General features: G+C 36.2%; 4 protein-coding genes across 4 annotated transcripts in view; 1 reads left to right on the top strand and 3 right to left on the bottom strand.

The window, feature by feature from the left end:
- The window catches only part of LOC140061095 (G patch domain-containing protein 2-like), a 33,663-nt gene extending 10,417 nt beyond the window's left edge, over positions 1–23,246 (bottom strand). The window contains exon 1 of the mRNA XM_072107542.1: positions 23,010–23,246. The gene's annotated coding sequence lies outside the window, so the exon portion shown is untranslated. The remainder of the gene's footprint in view (positions 1–23,009) is intronic.
- On the bottom strand, positions 161–2,026 carry LOC140060962 (uncharacterized). The gene has a single exon (XM_072107339.1). It carries the CDS (start codon positions 2,024–2,026, stop codon positions 161–163), a length of 1,866 nt encoding a protein of 621 aa, XP_071963440.1.
- LOC140060961 (uncharacterized) lies at positions 2,267–4,942 on the bottom strand. The gene has a single exon (XM_072107338.1). It carries the CDS (start codon positions 4,940–4,942, stop codon positions 2,267–2,269), a length of 2,676 nt encoding a protein of 891 aa, XP_071963439.1.
- LOC140060960 (uncharacterized) lies at positions 10,415–12,607 on the top strand. The gene is made up of 5 exons (XM_072107337.1): positions 10,415–10,604; positions 10,700–10,974; positions 11,079–11,332; positions 11,467–12,052; positions 12,162–12,607. The coding sequence occupies exons 1-5, from the start codon at positions 10,415–10,417 to the stop codon at positions 12,423–12,425; spliced, it is 1,569 nt and encodes a 522-aa protein (XP_071963438.1). The 3' UTR covers positions 12,426–12,607.
- Positions 23,247–23,563: the final 317 nt, after the last annotated feature.

Genomic DNA, 23,563 nt, shown 5'->3' with positions numbered 1-23,563 from the left:
ACTCGAACTTCCGCATTCCTCACTCTATCATCAGTACTTTGGTATGTTTCTGTTACCCTGCCTAATCTCCATTTACCTCTAACTGCATTACTATCTTGTATCAACACAACGTCACCAGTCTTCACATCACGTCTTATGGTATGCCATTTCTGTCTTATAATCAATGAAGGAAAATAATCCCGCGTCCACTTTTCCAAAACCCATTTACCAAGCATTGTATGAACTTCAGTCGATCCTTAATGCTTACGTTATCACTCCATGGTTCATCTGGTACCTTTCCAGTAGATCTGCCCAACAATAAATCATTTGGAGACAGATATGACCCATCCTGTGGATCTGTAGGATGCTTTCCAATCGGCCTCTCATTTGTTAAATTCGCTACTTCAAACATAACAGTCTGAAGTTCACTGAAGGCAAGCACCTGTCCACCGATTGCATGACTAAGCGCTTTCTTAATCCCTCTAATCAGACTCTCAATCACTCCATTCTGCCAGGGAGCATCAGGTGTAGAAAACTTCCACGTTGTGCCATGGTTCACCCCAAAACTCCTCAACTGTTTGGCTGCTGCACTCAGCTGTGTCCCAGCATCGCTGTATATTTCTTTGGGGTATCCTCGAAGTGAAACGAACTTTCTGAACACTTGCAGGAACGCGTCTGTACTATAATCAGTGGCTATGTCGATGTAGACTGCTCTCGTCACAAAACAATCAAAAACTACACCGTATGCCTTTCCTCGAGCTCGCTTGTTAACTTCACCTCTTGTTGTGAATGGCCCAAATAAATCAACCCCTATATACATCCATGGTGGTGATGGTTTCAGTCGAGTAATTGGTAACGGTCCCATTTTCTGAGCTGCAGTGTTTTTCTCAAACCGCCTACAAGTTACACAATGGTACTTAATGCTTTTGACCATTCTCTGTACGTCAATTATCCAGTATTTCGATCGAATCTTGGCAACGGTTGACTGCACTCCCAAATGCCCTTTACTATGGATTTCTTTAGCGTATAGTTTCGTAAAAGCGTTATTGTATGGCAACAAAGGTACTTCTTGCTTATTGTAGCTGAAATGTACGTTTCGACTTATTCTTTCTCCCACAACAATTACTCCATCTTCACGAATCTTAGGCCCCAAACGAGCGTATGTCTTGTCAAATTTAGTTTTATCTTTGGATAATAGATTTATCATTATTTTATTCGATTCCTTTATCCAGAAATGTTCCGCACCTTTAGTATCCTTGACCTCGATCTCTTCTAATATACTCTTTAGTCTCCTTTTCTCATACACTTTGAGAACTCTGGCAGTCACCCTTAACAACTTCTGATACTTGCTCTGCCGTCTAATTATTCTATCAGCTAATGAGTCTTCCTCTTCGATGTTCACTGCCATGACTATCTTCACTCGTTCTGGAAGGGTCTTTATATTACAACTTTGTTCAATTGGCCAATTCTCAACTGGCTGTCGCAAAAACTCTGGTCCCCTTTGCCACTCACTATTTGGCCCAATCTGGGATGGATTCATTCCTCGTGTGATTGCGTCCGCTATATTAACCTCTCCTCTACACCACCACCAATCTTGAGGTTCCGTGTCTTGTTGTATCTCCCCGATTCTCGTGGCGGCAAATGTTTTGAACCCATAGCTTTGTTTTTGTACCATGGCTCGTACAATCTCGCTGTCTACAATATAAAAAACTTGGTCAAACTTAATTCTCGTCTCATTTATGATATATTGTGCCAATCTCTTACTCATCACCGCTGCACTTAGCTCCAATCGCACCACGCTAATAATCTCTATTGGAGCAACCCTGCTTTTACTGGCAACGATTTGAGATGAAAATTGTCCGTCCCACTGTTCGTAACGGACGTATGCCACTGCGCCTAACGCCTTCTCGGACGCATCTGAAAACATAATCAAACTTGGTAATATGCCCGGCTTTGCATCCAACGGTTTCACGCATCTCCTAAATTCGACGCTTGATGTTGTACTTAAATCTTCAAATAAATCTATCCACTCCGCTCTCTCACTCATGTTTATAGCTTCATCCCACTCTAGTTTAGCTCCCCACAGCTTTCGAAGTAGAATCTTTGCCCTCACGGTGATTGGAGTTATCAACCCCAAAGGATCATACACAGAATTGATTTTGCTTAGGCATATACGTTTGGTTAACACTTCTGGTATCTCCTTGAAGGTACGAACGTTGTCAGTGAACGCAAGAACGTCATCACCTGGTTTCCAACTGATTCCTAACACCTTCTCTTCCTTTGGATTCTATGTTTCTTCAAGCTTTTCTCTTCCCGAGAATATCCAATGCTTTATGGCGAAATTTCCTGGCTGTATTAATTTCTCTATTTCTTCCGCTTGTTGCCTTGCTTTCTTTGCGGATTCTTCACACTCCAGAATGTCATCAACATAAACATTGTTTAAAACTGTCTCTGCGGCTTCAGGTGTTGACAGTTTCCCTGCTTCTGCCGTTTTCCTCAAAGCCACTGTTGCTATGGTGGCAGATGGACGGTCTCCAAAATTTACAGCAGTCACGCAATAGGTTTTTGGTAGGGTATTCTGGTTCAAATCTCTCCAGAGAAACCGATGACAGTGCTGGTCCAGCTGGGTGATAGCAACACTATGATACATCTTTCTTATGTCACCTACCAGTGCATGAGGTTTTTCTCTGAATCTCAGTAGAACAGTTAACAAGTCATTAACAAGGTCGGGTCCTTTGGCCCAATAGTCGTTAAGAACATGTCCCTTGTAGGCCGCACTGCTATTAAAGACGATTCGCACTGGGGTGCTGGAACTATCAGGCTTTTCTACTGCATGGTGAGAAATATATTGTATTGGTCCTTTGTATTCTTGCAATTCCGTTTCCTTTATTTCTCTCGCCACCCCTCGTTTCAACATATCTGCTATTTGCTCTTCGTATATCTTTTTCTTTGCTGAGTCTTTCATTAATCTTTTCTCTAGCGCTGCTAACTTCGCCACCGCCACTTTTTTGTTATCTGGTAGATTGTTTGGGTCTTTGATCCAAGGGTACCTTGCGGTCCATTTACCTGCTTCATACAGTAAGTTGTCTTCTATCAACTTTAATTCACGTTCTTCTTTCAAAGTGTACTTCTGCGCTCCACTGGGGCATTTGCCACATCGACACGAACCACATTTAGGCTGACAGTTAACCCCCATACTTTCTATTGTCAGAAAGTCGTCAAAGGACGTTGTCTTAACATAGTTCACTAGTATTCCTGCCCCTTCTTCCCATTCGATAGAAGGATGAGACCCTCCAATACACTGACCAAACTGGTTTTTCAGTAGAACTAGATGACCACATGCCTTGATCTTCGTCGGATGGTAACCAGCATACTCGTATCCAATTAACAAGTCGACCTCTCCAGTTGGTCTCTTGACCTGCTCAGGATATACATTAAGTATTTTGGCGAGGTTTTCTAAGTTCTGATTGCCAATTTTTGCCGTTATCTTCGGAATCCCATAGGCTTCTACTGCAACACAGTTTCCCATATTATCATTCAGTAATATTTTATATTTCATGCTGTCGATGCATTCGGTTTGCCCGCCTACTTTGGTCATGCTTATTTTCACTGGCCTTCCCTTTGCCTTTATGGGTTTGGCCGCATCATGTGTGATTAATGACGCCGTCGCACAACTATCCCAAAGAGTGTTGAGCTCGTTCTTGCCGCTCCTCACTTTCATCAATTGTAACAAACAAGGGTCAGATTTCATCTGTAAGCTATTTTCAAGGGACGACACTGTCGGAATTGGTTCTGTGTTCTGAGTCTGCTGATGTAACAGCTTGTGATGAAGTCTCCTGCAACCATCCGTATCGCATTGCTTCTTCCCTTTACACTTAGCAATGATGTGGCCGGCTGTTAGGCAGCAGAAACATGCTCGGTTTTCTTTCAAGATGTTCAGCCTCTCATCCACAGATTTGTTCAAGAAGGTTCGACAATTCTTGGTTTCATGTTGACTTTCTTTGTGTAGAAGGCACTTTGGTCTGCTAGATATTTCTACCATGTGCATCGATGCGGCTGCTTTGGTGGGTTGGTTTGTCCGTATTGCCCCCATTGCGTATTGTACACTTCTTCTTTCTCTTGTCAGAAATTTCAGTAGTTCTGGGAATCTATCAGTTTTATCGACACCGTTGGCTTCTTCATGCATATGTCGGACCCATCTTCCAAACACTGATGGTGGTAGTTTCTTTTCTATCTCTCCCACCACCTTGGAATTAGATATTTCTCTTTCTAGTCCTGCTCTTTTCAGGTCGTGATAACTTGCTTCCACTTTGTCGATATATGTCACTAGTTTGTTATCTTCGCCATCTTTAATTTCTCGTTTCTGTTCTAATTCACTTACAATTGTATCTACCAATTTCACTTTGTCGCCATATCTCTCGTCAAGCCTTTCCCACATTAAATCAATATTATCTTCAACTGGTCCCAGAATTTTTAGCGGTGCTTGCCCTAGAGTTTGCTTCAAGGCAAACGACAATTGTTTAGGATGTGTCACAGGAATCACGAAAGTCTTGAAGTCCTCCTTAAATCTAGCGTATCTTCTAACGTTACCTTCAAATCTAGGCAAATCCATCTTTTTTAGTTGCAGTGTTGATCGCTTTTCCTTTGGATCTCGTTCATCTTCCTGAACTTTCACTGGTGGGTTTACGTTAGCTTTATATTTGATAACACCACGACGGACGTCGTTGAATCTGTTCTGTACCTCTTCTATCCATGCTGCTTGTTCAGCATCTTCTGGATCTTCTATTTTCATTTGAATCTCTACATGTAAGTATTGGATTTTCTTCCAGATCTTAGTCATATCTACAATCAGAATCTCTAGATATTCTACCGGACTGGACTCTTCCATTGCTTGCTGTATTGTCTTTATGACTCTGGTCATAGCACCTTTCTGCACACTACGTCTTCTTTTTATCTCATCCATTTCAATGGATTGTAGTAAAGATAGGAATTTCGAATGTAAGACACAAAAAAGAATACACTGCGTCCTCACTGTTGTTATACGACTCAATCTCAAACTTTAATGCAACGTAAAATATGGTACACACGAAACATTAATTTGTATGGTATTTGGTTCGAAATCTGTAAGATATAATAACTCGCAAATTAAGCAATTGCTATAGCGCCATCTATATGGAAATCACTCAAGCGTGACGACCGATCTACGCTACAATCAGTACAATCGGACAAAATGAGTACGCTATAAATAACTAAACTATAGGAATACCGTCAGCGGTGGTTCTAAACAATGTAACTAACCACATAACACATGACATATAAACACTATGATTATCAAATTCTATGTTAATAAATCCAGGTGATCTGTAAATATATCTACGTTAACATGTTATTTCTGTATACTAGCTATCATTATACAAGTTTGCGTACGTAACATTTACACAAGATGGATGCCAAAGGCGAAAACTACATGCATCCTCATCAACACTTATGCATAAACTAATTATTAAATATTATAACAGTATAACGTTGATTCTGATTATGATCTAACAATGATTAACTATACTAATACTCACTCTTGAGCTCTCAATTAACAACCGAAAATTAAACTGTAGTTAACAATAATATGCCGTGTCTCAGAAAATCACAGTGATGCTTGTAGCTTGGGAGTGAGTGAGGGTTTGCTCTTGGCTTTTAAATATATCTGTATCCAAATGAGCTACCTTAAGCGATCAATACTGAATGTGTCCTGTCGACCATTTAGATCGAGAACAAAGTGTTTGTCTGTTCGACTTAATACCTTAAATGGACCATCATATGGAGGTTATAAGGGTTTTCGAACAGAGTCCCTTCGAACAAAAACATGGGTACAATTAAATATTTCTAGATTAATATAGGATTTACGGTTAGAGTTGGTGCGGGTAGGTGTGGGACGTAGTTTACTCATATTATCACGCAATTTATATAATTAGAATAATCACAATGTTCAGAGTTTGAATTAAAGAATTGTCCAGGTAATCTTAAAGTAGTGCCATAAACAAGTTCAGCTGCACTATGACCTAGATCAGCCTTAAGGGCTGTACGAATGCCTAAAAGTCCATTTCGTGTGATCATTATGTGCTTTGAGAAAACTCTTCAAATGTCGATGAAAATGTTCTACAAGTCCGTTCGCAATAGGATGGTATGCAGTTGTATGAATGTGCTTAGTTCCTAGTAAGTTGGCGAGCGAATGAAATAATGCAGATTCAAATTGTCTTCCTTGTAATGGTTGAAAGTATTCCGAATGAAGCGTGTGCGACAGTATCGGCTGTGATATCCGGAATAGGTAAGGCTTTGGGCCATCGAGTAAAACGATCGATAAAAGTGAGTAAATAAGAAAAACCATTTGATGGAGGAAGAGGTCCAACAATATCTATATGTATATGGTCAAAACGGGCGTCAGGTGTAGAAAAAGTAGAGAGTGGCGAAACGGTGTGCCGGTGTACTTTGGAACGTTGACATTGAATGCATGTTTGAGACCATCGTCGTACATCACGATTGATTGCTGGCCATATGAAACGGTCAGTAATTAAACGTTGTGTTGCTCGTATACCAGGATGTGATAGCGAATGTAGAGTGTCAAATATTATGCGTCTGAATTCTTGTGGGATATATGGACGTGGATTGCCTTTGGAAATATCACAAAGAATTGTAGAGTTAAAAGTTGGAATTGGAAAGTTTTGAAATTGAAATGAAGACGGTTGTTCAAGTAGCTTGTGCAATTCATTGTCATTCTTTTGTGCAGCAGCAATAAGACTAAAATCAACAATGTTAGTTGTGTTGTGACTGAAAGTACAGTATTAAGTTCGATTCGCGACAATGCATCAGCTGCTGCATTAGCTTTTCTACTCACATGGCGTATGTCCGTTGTGAATTGAGCTGGAGATATGAAATCGAGATGACGGATTTCGCGTGGCGATTTGGTTTGGCGAGTAAAGCATACACAAGTGGCTTATGGCCAGTCAAAATATGAAATGAGCGTCCTTCAAGTGAATGACGGAAATGTTTAACTAAAAGGTATGCTGCCAAAAGTTCATGACCAAATGTGCTGTATCGCGTCTGCGCTGGTTTTAACTTCTGTGAGAAAAATTAAATAGGTTGCCAATTGTTGTCAATGTGTTATTGTAGTATACCACCTATGGCCATATCCGAAGCGTCAACCATGATACTTAAAGGTGCATCTGGCTGGGGATGGGTGAGAAGAGTTGGCGGAGGCGCTGTTGGTCGGAAGCAGTTGTCCGACGTATTAAAGTATCTTTGAAGTTCACATACCTGTTATCAGTAGGCGGGCTGAGAAATAGATCCCGAAATCCCTGCACAATTTCAGGTTGCGATGATCCTACTAAGTAAGCATATTTTGTAGCATCTATTGTGATCCCACGCATTGTGAAATTGGCCTGTTGATGGGTGTTGAGTCAGGAGCAAGCACCACAGGTTGTTCCTGGTGCTGAGATTGTTCCTGCTTGTGCTTGTGGTAGGTGTTGTTGTTGTTGTCCTTCCATTTTGAGTTAAATTCGGTATAACAAAGTCAAGAGTCACTACTTTAGTATGGATGAATGACACTTACAGTTCCATGCTTCTCACGTCGGGGTCACCACTTTAGTAATTGTTGGCGCAACGGTAAAATAAAACAACTACTAAATGTATAAAGTAAGTATGCCATTGATTCCAAACGAATCAAGTGAGGATTCTCAATAAATAGATAAAATATACAATATACAATGTTTGACAGAGTAATAAAATGGTGTCTACATGACTAGTTGAGAAAAGAGTGTGTTAATAATGTGGTCAGTGCATGGTAATACTGTATTGGGCTTGGCCCATCTCATCTGACCAATTAGGATTAAGGGAATTATGTGGTTTTCTGTTAGAGTCATTAACATTCTTAAAATCCATTGGGCCTGTTTCTGCTGCATAAAAAATAACCGGTTAAAATCGGTGTGAATAAATTAAAATCGGTGTGAATAAATTAACTCCATTTTCTTGGCAGCAGAAACAGGACAAATTTGTGGTAACTGGTTAAAAGGCAGCGCAAAATAACCGGTTAAAAACACCAATTTAAACCGGTTATCGCTGAGCAATTCTTAGCTGCAACACAAAATAACGGTTATTTGATTGACAGTTGTGACCCCGGGTCAGATACCGTCGCATACGGTGTGTTTTCCTCGTGGTTTTGACAGTCGAACGAAGAAGTGAACATGTATGTGGATGAATGAAATCACAAGATATGTTATTCAGTTGTGGGGGGAGAGAAAGTACGGGGAAGGATGGCAGGCAATAGAAAAGAATCACAGATAATAAATAAGAGCATTTTTGCAAAAGTAAAAGAGGAATTTGGGGTGGAGTTCCGGGGACTACCCAAGCAAGCAATTTGAGGCGTTAGAGTACACGTTCGTGAAGGGTATGGATGGTCCTATATAAACACCAAAACGGAAACAAAAGGGACTCAGAATGTTGCAAATACCTATCAAACGATAGTAGATAATGGTTAATTAATTATGAAAACCCAAATTTTATAGCAAAAATCATCCGAATTTATGTTATAAACGATGAATTTAGCAACAAAAACTTAATCCAAACGAGCGTATTTATGGCACGCCCTTAGTGCCTTTAATAGGAGAACAATGAACAATCTTAATTTGATCGTTTTATATAATTTTTTTAGAAAAACATCACATCGACCGAAAACAAAGGTTATGAGAGCCTTTGATAATATATTAAATATGATTTTATTAAGCATAGAAATGTGTTATTATTTATGTTAGTACATAAATATACGAAACAATGTTTAATACTCATTATTCTATTAAAGGCACTATGTGCGTGCGATATTCTATGACTCGGATACTCTCGTTTGATTTAAGTTTTTGTGGCTAAACTCGTCGTTTTTAACATAAATTCGGACGATTTTTGCTATAAAAGTTAGGGTTTCATAATTAATTAACAATTATCTACTCTCGTTTGGTAGGTATTGCAACATTCTAAGTCTCGTTTTTGTTTCCGTTTGTTTTTTTGTAGGACCGCGCTCGCGAAAGACAACAGTCGTTCACGTGGGAAGGGCCGTATCATCATATCGCCTTTGTTGAGGAATTTCAGGCTAGATAAAAATTATCCTAGGCGATCGGGCGCTGCACGACCCTCCCCATGTTATTGAAGGCGCCATGAGAATTAATTTTATTAGCGATATAGTAAGTAGGCTTTACAAAAAACAAAACTTGTAGACCTGTAGACAACATTTTATTATTTTAACATGTTTGAGATGTTCGGCGATATACACACGTGTGTACTGACGACATCGATGTAAACAAACAGCCAACTTACTACTTCCGTCTGAGTGTATTGCATTTTGGGTAATGATGACGTTTTGCTCGACGACCACCCATAGATTTAACCGGTTATTTCGGAGCACAAATTGAGCAGAAACGCGGTCTTGTTATTGTTATCTATTTTTAATCTATTTTAAAATAACCGGTTAAATTGCGTTATGCAGCAGAAACAGACCCCTAGAAAAGTGAAGGTAAGAGGAAGGTAATTAACCTGTCAATGTGAGGTTAAATAAAGAGATATATAGAGGATGTATAAATAATCAAATTAAAAGTAATTGTTGAATTGTTTAAAAGCTATGTGGTAGGTCTGCTACAATAGTATCTACCGTATACTCTATATACTATGGATTTGTTTTGGAATTGGATTCATTATTTATTAATTAATTGCTGATTAGCTTCATTTAGCAGGGTTGCTAACTTCCATTTTTTATGAAGATTGTGCATTTTGTGACAAAAGCACCAAATTTGGCACAAACCTTCTTTAGGGTATATCTAACAATTCTAGAAGGGGTGCCCAAAAATCGGAACAATTTAACGACGTCATTTGGACCACGCCCTTTTTTTAGTATTACGTAATTAGGTGAAAACTTAAATCTTCGTATATACATACCAAGTTTGGTATCAAATTAAAACTCATGACATGTACATTGCAATACACACATAAAAAACATATGATTTCTCTTCAGACGGAATATATAGGTCAAATAATGTCATTTTCTGTCATATTGAAAGGGATTTCAATCAAAACGCGCCAATATTGGGCTATGTTATGAACATTGTAGTTATAAGAACAACAACATTCATTTTTGTAATACAACTACTAATATATATTTATCCTGTATCAGTTACTTTCCTTTAACATAATATTAGGAACCACTGAAAAAAAGTATATAAAACATATACTGTATCAAACTTGGCTCATTAATCACTGGACTAAGTAAACAGACAAAAGACCATTTGACTGACAATTATGGCGTTAGCATCCATAGCAATACATGGAGGTGATTATCAACTTTACTTTTATGAAATTATTTATCTGGAAACTAACACTTATAATGGTACAGAGTTGCTAGATGACGAACAGGTTCCACGGCATGGATAACAAAGACCAGTGCAAGAAAGACCTGCTGAACGGTACTTGCAGTTCCCTGAGCAATGCAGGCAACCAATTCCTCGATAATTGTTCAGAACTTCTGGTCTTGGATGCTCGAGATTGTGCCAATGAAAGTGCAGTAGTGACAGTTCGTACAATTCAGGATGTAGGTACTACCCAGTACCAAAAATATTTCAAGGAAGTTATTCTCGACAGAAGTGTTGCAATTATTCAACAAGCCATCAAACACCATGGTCAAAATCAGTGTCCAAAACAAAGCGACTGTATATTGCAAGTCAATCTCGTGATGGAGATTTGGAAGACTTCTTCATGCACGAAAACCAGCCATGGCCACCCTCTTTGGCAGTAAATGGAAAGCTTCGACTACCAACTAAGAAGTCTGAGTTGCTACAGCATTTGGAGACTGAAGGCCAGCCTGAACCTCCTACATATTTTGATGTAAAGGTGTTTGACGGAGCTGCTATTGTCCATGCTCTTTCCAGCAACCATGCATTTACATTTGATGACTACGGTGATAAGGTGAGTACATTTCTTTGCATTCAGGATTGTATCTATTGTTTAACCACCATATAATTGGTCACTTCTATATGCGGATCGTTATTCTTGTATCATTTGTATGACAGGTCTTTCTACCGTGGACCAGACAGCAGCTGCAGAATAGTAACAGAATTGATATAGTGTGGGACACTTACAGAACAGATAGTCTTAAGCAGTCTACAGGAGAAAAAAGAGGAAAAGGGGTCAGGAGGAAAGTTGGGGGACAAACAAAGATTCCAGGGAATTTTCCAGACTTTCTGAAAGATCCAGTAAATAAAGAGGAGTTATTTAACTTTTTAACTACAAAGGTGTCTACCCATGATTACTCTGACTGCATCAGGTAAGTTTTATTATGATACATACTAATTTGTTTTGTTTGTAACCAAACAATTAATTTACTTATACAGTTTCATACCAATAATTAATTAAAAAGGCATATTAAATAGTAAGTAATTCTTGATATATGTCCTGTAGGCGAGTCTTTTGTATGTTGACATCTACTCAACCTATGTCAATCTGCGACCATGAAGAGGCCGACTCCAAGATGTGCATTCACATTGATGATGCCTTAAAGAAAGGTAGCAGGGCTATTTTGGTGCGTACAGTTGATACTGATGTCATTGTTATCCTGGTTGGTATTTTCTGCAATCTAATAGCCTGTTATCCTGGTACGTGTATCTGGGTCGCATTTGGCATGGGTAAGCACTTCCAATATTTTAATATAAATACCATCTGCCATAACCTAGGAGAGGATAAGTCAAGAGGGCTGCCAGTATTTCATGCATTTACTGGGTCCGATACTACATCCCAGTTCTTTGGAAAAGCAAAACACTCCGCATGGGAGACGTGGAACTCATTTCCAGCAGTTACAGAAGCCTTTCTTTTCATGGCACATCACCCTTTCAAATCTCTAGGAGTCAACTCATCTCAATTCCAGTTGCTAGAGGAGTTTACATGTCATCTATACGACAAGACAAGTACTTTAAGAAGTGTTACTAAGCTAAGACAAGATCTTTTTTCAAGAAAGGCACGGACAATGGACAACATTCCTCCTACACAGGTAAGGGGAGCTTCCATATAATTGTCAATTGTCGTTTAATAATTTATTATCAGGTTCATGTTTTTCTTTCATTAAAAGGTAACACCAATCTTTAAATTGTTTATTGCAGGATGCACTTTTACAGCATTCCAACAGATCCATATACCAAGCAAGCATTTGGACCACCAGTCTACAGCCACAGCAGAATGCTCCATCACCAGAAGACTTTGGTTGGACTAAAACTGGCAGTACATGGACACCAGTCTGGACCATACTACCTGAAGCATCCAAGGCATGTAGGGAATTGCTAAAGTGTGGCTGCAAAAAGTTGCCTTTTTGCTCAGGGAACTGCAAGTGCTGTTCAGCAGTGCACTGGAACTTGTTCGTCATCTAGCAACTCTGTACCTAAGTGTTTGTTTCCAGATAAATAATTTCATAAAAGTAAAGTTGATTATCACCTCCATGTATTGTTATGGATGCTAACGCCATAATTGTCAGTCAAATAGTCTTTTGTCGGTTTACTAATAGTCCAGTGGTTATTGAGCCCAAGTTTGATACAGTATATGTTTTATATACTTTTTTTCAGTGGTTCCTAATATTATTTTAAAGGAAAGTAACTGGTACAGGATAAATATATATTCGTACTATTACAAAAATGAATGTTGTTGTTCTTATAACTACAATGTTCATAACATAGCACAATATTGGCACGTTTTGATTGAAATACCCTTCAATATGACAGAAAATTACATTATTTGACCTATATATTCCGTCTGAAGAGAAATCATATATTTTTTATGTGTGTATTGCAATGTACATGTCATGAGTTTTAATTTGATACCAAACTTGGTATGTATATACGAAGATTTAAGTTTTCATCTTATTACGTAATACTAAAAAAAGGGCGTGGTCCAAATGACGTCGTTAAATTGTTCCGATTTTTGGGCACCCCTTCTAGGATTGTTAGATATACCCTAAAGAAGGTTTGTGCCAAATTTGGTGCTTTTGTCACAAAGTGCACAAAAAAAGTGCTAAGTTACCCTGCTATAAGACATATGTAGTGAATTAAGGTATATTACTTTATACATAACCCAATGTAATTCCGTTACCATGTACCAAATGTTATACCAAAATTTAATTATGTTACCCAGGCTTTTTAAAAAACTAGAGCTCTAGGAGACATAACTGGTTACTGATAATGATATTGGTTTGAGCATACCTAGTATTAGAAATAGTGTAAAGTAATTTAAGTTTTTATAAGCATTGGTTAGCTCATAGGAAGATGTTTTATAAACGTTTTAAGTGATTTTGTGTAAAAAATAGTAAATTTCTACTATAAGTGACTCCATGGAACTGTTTTGGCCACTAGGAATTGGATTTATTATAAATAATCAATTAATTGTTGATTCCCTTCACTTAAAACCAATTTTATATGATTACAGAGACATTTATAGTGAATTGAGATACATTATTTTATACCTATACCCCCATGTAATTCCGTTACCAAATGTAATTCCGTTACCAAGTTTTCTACAAAACTAGAGAAGACCAAACAAAATGTGTAATTGATATAGGTAAATGGGCATACCCAATAAGAGAATTTAAAGTAACTAAAGTTTATAAGCATTGGTTAGCTCACAGGAGAACTTTAATCAATTTTTTGGTAACGGAATGGAATTACAGTACAAACCAATTTACTAGAAAATGAATGATTTCTTATAGAAAGTGGGAGATGCGACATGAAACTTTATATTAATATTAGTGTTCTAGAGACCATGAACTCAAATAATTAGTAGAATAATTAAAGGGAGTTAAGTACATAGTTCAGGATTGTCTAATTCCAGCTATTTTTTCAGTTTCAAAGCAATTTTTGAAGAAATGTAAATTAATAAAACAAAAATTTCAGTTGGAACTAAATTCCACACATATTAGTAAACAAAAAATAACACTTAAGTGTAAGTTCATGTAGATTTAAAAAATGATGATTTTGGTCTTCCAATGGAGAATTGCCCATATATTATAATTACCCTATTAAAGGGACATTTTTTTTCTATACTAAACCTAACAAATAAAAAAACAAATAATTCTTCATTCATAATTTTCGCCAATGTTTTCAAAATGTTTGTTTATTGCATCTTTAATCCCTAGGTTAGGCCTATAATATGATTTATTAATAATAGGGTAGCCTAGCCTAGGGCCTAGGCCTATCCCATAATATTATACTAATAGTAATACTAATAATAGGGCCTACTAGCTAGGCCTAGGCCTAACTAGGCTAGTCTCTCTGAAAGTAAAGTTTGGGGAAAAAAAGCTTATTTATGCTTATAAAATGCATATCAAAGCCGATAAATAATCGACCCGGTCCGAATCGGTTTAGGGCCGAACAGATCATCCCGCTCTAGGCCTCCTAGTCTAGGCCTCTCTCTAGCTAGGCCAGGGGACTATATAGGCTAGTTAGCCTAGGCCTAGTAGTAGCCTAGCTATAGGCCTAGCTAGGGATCAACTTCGGCCACAGACAATTTCGGCCACAGACAATTTCGGCCACAGACAATTTCGGCCACAGACAATTTCGGCCACAGACAATAATTACTACCATATCTATGGAACACCCATAGTGCCATTGATAGAGGAACAATGAGACACGACAATGTAATACAGGATTATCGATTTCATTGTGTTTTATTACTTTTGTTTTTTGTTTTTACACAGGAAAACACGGACACAGACAAACTTGGCAATTAATTAATTAATAATGAAAATAAAATACGAACACGTATTTTGTAGCTAGGTGGCATGATGAGATAAGAAATGAAGAATTATGTAGATACCGATATTTCAGAGTACAAAAAATACAATACGGTGAAAATTAAAATGTATAGTTTTTACAAATAAAAGAAATGAATTGAATGAGGCCTAAGTGATACTAATTGTATGCGTCAGGGTACAATAGAAATGATTTATAATATAAGAAACAAAGATTTACTAAAGTGATAATTAAATGTTTCGGTAAAGAATTATTAACGTCATGTACATTTTTCTATAAATATAAAACGAATTGAAGTACGTAGGGATATATACTAATTTTAATGTGTCGAGGTACAATAAATATAACTTTGAAGGAATAAGAAACGGAAGAATAAAGTGGTTTAAGAATACGATTTATTTTATCGGAAGAAACAATTGAGGAAAGTATATAATTATTAAGAATTAGAATGTTGTAAGATGTAAATGAAACACTGGTAAATAAATGTTAATAGAAATGCGTGCGTTTGTTTTTGCGTGTAAAATTTTACCTAATAAAATGAACTTGAAATATTAGTAAAACACCACTACTCAAGAGGAATTATGCTAAGGCATTGAAGAATTTATTTTTTAGATATTTTTCTGAACAGGCTCAGAATGAATTTCTGACTGTGTGCGTCATGAGAAGGTACGTGGAAAACCCCGTCATATAGGTCGTTGATTTGTCCGTAGTCATTGCATTTTGCCGGGGATTCCCCATCATTTAAGTATTTCCGTAGTACCCTATATATCTTCATTTCCGGCCCTACGTCCGTAATATTGGGCCGAATTTCCGTAGTAATTACGGACGTTCCGAACTTTGAAATACTGTAACAGTGTTTGATTGCTTCTTTCTGCAAATTTCTTTCATATTTTCTTTTCTGGAGTAAAGCAACGTACATTTTAGTGAATAAATGAAAATGAATTTTTTAAATTGTTGTTGTACTGACTTACTTAGCATTTATTGAAAAATAATACAATTCAACGTTTTGCTCAATATATTTATAGCAGCAATTATTAATTGATAATAAGCCTAGTAATTAGTTTGGGGACTTCCTCTGACGTTCGCATTGAACGCAACAAATGTTATCCTTAGTCCCATTTTTATCCGAATTATTACTCATTTTGTTTGTATATTCTGACATGATATGATATGTTCATTTATTCTGTGCATGCTAAAATATGTTAAATGCATATCGCCGCAAATTACTCAATTATTATTTTTATGTTGGGTCTGATATGTTCGTTTTATTTATGCACATGTGTTCTTAAGACACTTGAGCTGGGTCAGTCTAATTAACCGAACCAACCGAAAATAACCGAAAACAACAACAAACAACCGAAAACAAACCAAAAACATACCGAAAACAAAATTTTAAAAATCTAAATACCGAAAACAAATTTTGTAAAATATTTTTTTTAATGTCGCCCTCTATTGATGGGTGTTTCTAAAGCTAAGACCATACAGAGGCGCAAAAGCCATGGAAGACCCTACGAAATGGTAGTGTGCACAAAATACAACTCAAAATCGTACAAATTCAATGAAATACACCGTAGACTACATTTACTTACAAAATCTATAAACATATTTCGTTTTTATAGTCTTTTCAAAAACAAAGCATGATTTTACCTAACTTTGCGTTTTCGTCCCCGGTTTTCGTCACTTAAGTGAATACTGAAGCGATTAAGGATAAAAACGTTATTTACTCGACTACGGTAATTTTACTGAATAGATTTTATTGTGAATCCTTTATAGTGAGCTTGTTTTAAGTATACTTTATAGTCCCTAATATTATCAATATTTTTAAAAATATTATTTTTGTATTATCTTTGAAAATCTATAATTAAATTGATCATGATTAACCATAGTCAATTTACTTTCTATACTATGGATTAACATATTCACAATTATGAATTATTGTAAGGAGTAATGCGCTGGTTTCTGGATCAAAAATCGAAAGACTGGAATTAAAATATTCTTATATCTGTAAGTAAATGCGATGTTTACATTGATTGATTGTACGATTTTTAGTTGTATTTTGTGCACACTACCATCGTAGGGTCTTCCTTGGCTTTTGCGCCCGCGGTTTTGTCTCTGTTATGGTCTTAGATTTAGAAACACCCATCAATAGAGGGCGACATTAAAAAAACAAATTTGTTTTTGGTATTTAGATTATTTTATTTTGTTTTCGGTTCGTTTTCGGTTGTTTGTGGCTGTTTTCGGTTGTTTATGGTTGTTTTCGGTTGTTTTCGGTAATTAGACTGACCGACTTGAGCTTCATGATAAAACATTGAATTAATCCTGTATTGTATTAAAAACCAATCAAATGACACGACAAAGTTTTATTAAATTTTTTTTTTTTTTATCACTAATTTTCTTCTTGATTCTGCTTGTATTGATGTGTGAGTTCCTGATATTCCTCTTTGTTCCTGAAGCGTGGTTCCCACTAGCGACGCAATGCAAGGACGTAACGCAACGCAAGTGAATTGACCAATCACAAGCGGTAGCTTATTCGTTTGTGATTGCTAACTGTTTATAACTTCGCTTGTCATTGGTTAAAACGCTTGCGTTGCGTTTACGTTCTAGTGGGAACCAAGCTTTAGGTCACCTAAGCAATGGAAGGAAAAACGTTTTAATTAAATTTCTTTTTTTTTCCTTAGCATTTCTTTTTTCATAGCCAAACTATTAATACGCCGTCTGTACTAATAAGAGAGTATTTAACTGTGTCACGGACGGACAGTTGAATTTGTTTTTCGCCAAGACTCCATGATACAACTAAACTGGAATGGAAACAACAAATCTAATAAATGCAAATTGTAGTTAGTGGAATAACGTTAAAGCCCTCTTCCCTACGTTTTTTAGATCTAATTTAAGATCACAAACTATATTTAATGTAAAAATAATACTATATGGTCCTATTGCGATAACTTTTTTCGTCTTCAAACGGTTAAAAATGTGAAAAATAAATCGATTCTAATAATTATAGCGGCCCGCTATAAATCCCAAAATGCATTGCGCGCGGATTGATATTTTTGTTTTTCACCTGTAATTTGCCCACTTTTCGATCGATCGTGAGGCCAAAACAAATGGAAGACTCCTAACTTTTCAGCGAAAATACCGGGTTTTCCCCAATTTGTATCAACGGAATCTGGCAAAAATAGAAAGACAATTAATGCAGCAACTATACAACGATGTTTACCAGCTAGGCCTACAAAACTAAGCCTAGCTAGGCAAGGCCTAAAGACCGTCCACGAGAGGTCAGTCGCCGCGAGCTACTTACTGTTAGGTAGTGCATTGTTTCTCACTTTTTATCATAATTTACCATAAAACGTACATTTAAGACAAGGAATGACATGGTTTAATCTTTTTAAAGTGATATATAATGTATTATTTTCCAAAAAACGTCCAAAATTGCAGGGAAGGGGTCTTTAAGAATTATAACAATTTAATGGTAGTATAAATTGGCGCTACTGCAGTTTCGCACCACACCATTATATCTTCGATTTCTTACCTAAAGTTTCGTTTTTTACACTCACAACATAATATTATATGTAACATGTTTATACGATTCGACCACTTACTAAGTAATTTTTTTTTAATAACAATACTTTTCAAAACATTTTAAACAATACTGAACTCGCTGTCAACACACTGCGAAATGTTCGCCATCTTATATTTATCACTTAATTGCCAGAATTTATGCTTCATTTTACCCCAAAAATTGTAGAAACTATAGAGGGCAGTGTTATAAAATCCGATTGAAAAGCAAGAAATGTTTTCAGCTGGCGAAATAATAAAGGCTAAATTAATATTTCATTATTAGTATTATTATTCATATTAATGGTTCCTATCAATGTTTTATGTACGGACTCATATCGTCGCCCTTTTGATATGTACAGCTGGTTCTTTATAAAAACCACTCTTTGCAGTTTCAAAATAAAAACAGAAAATAAAACATACATTGATTTCTGGCAATTTTCTGATTCTAAAATGGCCACAGTTCGATCGAAGTATTCGCGAAAAAAGGAGCTGTTTTGAAAGGCATTTTTTGTTATGATAAAGGTAATTAACGGTGGCTAAATCATGGGAACATGTTAAATAATGGTCCAAAATTGTATGATGTGGGTGTGAGAAAAAAATTAAGCGAGAAATCGAAGATATAACAGTGTGGTGCGAAACTGCAGTAGCGCCGTGTAACGCCAAATGAAGTGACATTGCCAAATGAGGTTCGCGTGGCCTGTATCGCACAAGGCTAGGTCACTTAATTTGGCAGCACGTTTCTGGCGAGCTAATCGTGTTATAAATATTGATATTACTTATTTCCAAATAAACACAAACTGAAAATTATTAACCGGAGTATTTCTAACCTAATAACCTTTACTCATTGTATGAAATTAAACCATTATAACTGAAACATACGACGAAAATTTACTATTTTAGTGTAAAAAACGAAAGGCACTGTTCATCGAAAAATCTAGAAAACTCGAAATGCATGATGGGAAGCCTACCGACCTCTTTCTAAGCAGCTGGAAAAGAAGACTACTCGTTTTAGCGCCAAAGGAAAGTGTCTGAAGTCACGTCTGCATGTTATGCGGACATGGTCTGGGACAATTTGCCTTTGGCGCTAAAGCGTTTAGTGTTTGAGTTATGGGACGCTATTGCTGCATTATTTTCTAGTAAAATTTTGATTTTACGTTCCTTTCGTCGGTACATTATTCCCGTTATTATTTTGTTCGGTTTTATGAATTTCTATATTTATGTTTTCAAATTAAAATGATTATTCGTTGAATATGAATGTATCCTGTTATTCTACTGATTATTATATATATTTTTTTGTTTAACATTGCTTACTATTTAATCAATTCCGTTTTTTTAAATGTATATGACCAATGTTATTTAGGCCTATGTTTTTTATTTATAAGTTTTTAAAAAATATTAGTTACATGATCACATTTTTGTCACTTATTATACCTACAGTATAACACTATATTTCCTTTGATGTCTGAAACATTAAAACATAAATTCGCAATACTATATGGCAAACCTACAGTAAGTCGCAAATTGTTAGTTGGGTATTCGTTATAATTTCATCATCTCATTTGTTACACATGTGTGTGTGACCTATAATAAATAAATAAGGGATGGTAGGCCTAAAGGTAGTCGAGGGGAAATTCATCAAATTTTTTCATCAAAACAATAACTCATAAGGTCGGAAACATTTAGATAATGGAACCAAATTTTGCAATGAAGTCTTTATTGCAAAATTTGGTTCCATTATCTAAATGTTAAAAGATGAGATATTGCCTTGTTCTCTTTTGTTTTCAATCTTTTCATGTCACGTACCGTAATAGAATGTAACAGTTGAACATGCATATCACAATAAATAAATAATGGTACCTAATTAGTTCAGCATTTTCATCAAGTTATTAAATTAACAATATTTGATGTCGGAAACATTCCCAATAATAGAGACTAATTTTGCAATATGTTAGATATTTTATTCAGCTGGTACTTTTTACCTTGATGTCGGAAACATTTGAACATAAACTCGCAATAATGGATCATAATTGTGCAATGAAGTTGTCATCTCATATGTTCATATGGATGTGAGAAACAGTTTGGATGGGAATGTGGTGAGCGAAATTATAAGCAAGCTAAATACATGATACAGTTATTTTAAGGTTGGGAATTACACAACGTGAATTCGCAAATAATTGAACGTAATTTTGCAATAAAAGTCGTCATCTCGTTTGTTCATATTACGATGTGGGAAACAAGTTTGGATGGGAATGGGGTGGTGAGCGAAATTCTAAGTAAGTATTACTTCGAAGTCGGAAACAACCTTAAATTCGCAATAATGCAATGGAACCTAATTTTGCAATGAAGTCGGTCACCTTGTTTGTTCATACGATGTTGAAAACATGTTCGGAGGGGTGGACGAAATTCTAGGAAGCTAAATACAGTTACCGTAGTTATAACACTAATTATTTTTGAGGTCGGGAACATTAGAATTTATACTTAAATGGAACCTAATTTTGCAATGGAGATTGCATGCGTTATTTTCATCTCGATTGTTCGTTCCATCAATTCATACGTTGTACATAATATGGAACATGCATGCACTTTTATACTTTGTGGGGTGATGAGAGTGGGATGCTACTGTAAGTTAATATTTTTTATTTATTGACATACAGTAATTTAATTAGCTATATCAATGGAATAGTAGATTAGGCCTATATATACACATTTGCAGCCTTCACTATTTATAGAATAAATCAGCATTAAATAAGCCAGTGGGTAAATCTTTATGGAATTCATTCAAAAGGAAAGCAATATGCTTAACATTGAATGTGAAAGATATAACAATAAAGAAACAAGTATAGAAAAATGGGTAGCTTTAAGAAATACTATTATGTTAATATAAATTCTAATTTGCTCGATTATCAGAAAAGGAATTCACTGTGACGAGTTACAGGTGGTGCTGATCTGATTTAATTCGTTTTATATAAATACATTGTATAATCCGGGTTGTAAAATTAAAACAAACAATTGAAAATCTCACAAATTCTTTATGTGTAAAATATTTTAAAACGAAGAACATTAATGAAAATAGGAGGCAATACGGAATTCATAAATGTAAAAATGTTACTGATGAATTGTAACGACATTGGGAATTAAAATGTGTTAAATAATATGATTTTATGTAATGACATGAGATAATATGAATGTGGATAAAAGTGGTGTTTGCGCCAAAAAAGAGAAAAAAAAAGCTATCGATGGAATGGTGGTTACGAAATCCATGATAATTTAGTTACTTATCTAAAATAAATTCGACGGGAACCTGATTTTACAAGAGGACCTCTTATATGAGTTTGTGAGGACTCCGTTTATAGAGGACATCTTAATATCTGTTCTAAAGACTCCTTAATATCAGTTCTAGAATTAACCTTAATTCAATTCAAATTGATCAGTTCTTTTCTAATGAAGAATCTGGGCAATTTACAATCAAGCAACAACACCACATAATTCTACGTGAATTCTGCTGTACGTGAGCTAGCCTTAATAATACCGCCTGATTACGGTATATAGGCCTACAGTATTAGCGTCAGAATAAATGACGACGCATTCTACAGATATTAAAACAAAATGAAAATATTAAATTGGCTTCGTCGAAATGTTGTACCTTGATATGATAGACAGACCCCCAAGCAGACAGCCCACATTACTGTACTATATTATTTAACAAATTTTAATTCCCAATGTCGTTACAATTCATCAGTAACATTTTTACATTTATGAGTCTTCTCGGATAAGGACTATAAACCGTAGGTCCAGTGTACACATCTAGCTCGTGTGCACTTTAAAGAACCTAGTACATCTTTCGAGACGAGTAGGGGGTTACCCCGGTGTATTAGTACATCACAGCCACTGATCACCAACTGGGCCATCTGGGAGACCAGTCTTTGACTGAAGAGTTTACCCAGTATAAATATAAATTTCAAATTAAAGACAATCTGCACTGCAGCACAATCTATTGGTTTTAATTGTACACGCGGTGATTCAACTAAAAGCAGTAAAAACATTTTGGCACACAAGGCGTATCATATAATTTGCGGACCATGACCGAAGCACTTCCGATTCGATCTATTCGACGAAAATCAAAAAAGGATAACTATTTTCTGCTTTATATTTAATTTAATGTAATAGCTTGATCTAATAAGAGGCGTAACAACACAGAATACATATTGTAGTTTAATACTGGCTTAAATATGTTTGTTTTATATAGGCTAAACTGTATTTTACAAAATTACAATAGAACTTCATTTTGCAATAGTACCTAATTTGGCGCCTTAGACGCCAAATTAAGTGCGGTACCTCATTTGGCAGTGGTACCTCATTTGGCGTGACACGCCGTATAAATTAATACTAAATAGTCATAAAAAATACTATACAACAAAGCAGGAGATGCGATAAATAGCAAAAACAATAGCACGGTCTAATATATGCGTGAATGTCGCGCCATAGAAATCTGTTGTGGCCGAAACTGTCTGTGGCCGAAACGGTCATATGCCCTAGCTAGGCCTAGGTCTAGCCTAGGCCTAGGCTAGAAAGTACGATAGAGGCCTAGCTAGAGGCTAAGGCTAACCAAGCCTAGGCCTAGAACCAAACGAGAGTCAGAATGTTGCAAATACATACCAAACGAAAGTAGATACGGATCTTGTTTATTACCAATGATCAAAACCTAACTTTTATATCAAAAATAGTCCGAATTTATGTTAAAAACATGAATTCAGCAACAAACGGGATTGGGTCGTTCTCCGTTCACCACGGAGGTATATTCAGAGCGTCATTTCGACGATCGAGCATTCTCTACTTCTACGGAGCGCCATTTATGCCTTTATTTACTTCCGAATTAGAAATAGTACTACGGTAACTGCTCCAGTGGACCAAATTTTGCACCGGTGGAGCACAGTGATATAAAAAGAAATAAGTCACTAATTTTAATATCTCTTTGTATGTAAATACACTGTGCTCAAGTGGACACAATTTGGCGCCAGTGAGGAGCACAGTGATATAAAATAGAAATAATTAGTCACTGTGAATTTTAATATCTTTTCGTATGTTAATAACACTGTGCTCAAGTGGATCCAATTTGGAGCCAGGGGAGCACAATGATATAAAATAGAAATAAATCACTGAATTTTAATATCTTTCCGTATGTTAATACACTGTGCTCAAATGGAACCAAT

Source organism: Antedon mediterranea, chromosome 10 (genome assembly GCF_964355755.1).
Source record: "Antedon mediterranea chromosome 10, ecAntMedi1.1, whole genome shotgun sequence".
Classification (NCBI taxonomy): domain Eukaryota; kingdom Metazoa; phylum Echinodermata; class Crinoidea; order Comatulida; family Antedonidae; genus Antedon; species Antedon mediterranea.
This window is presented reverse-complemented; position numbering and strand designations above follow the sequence as displayed.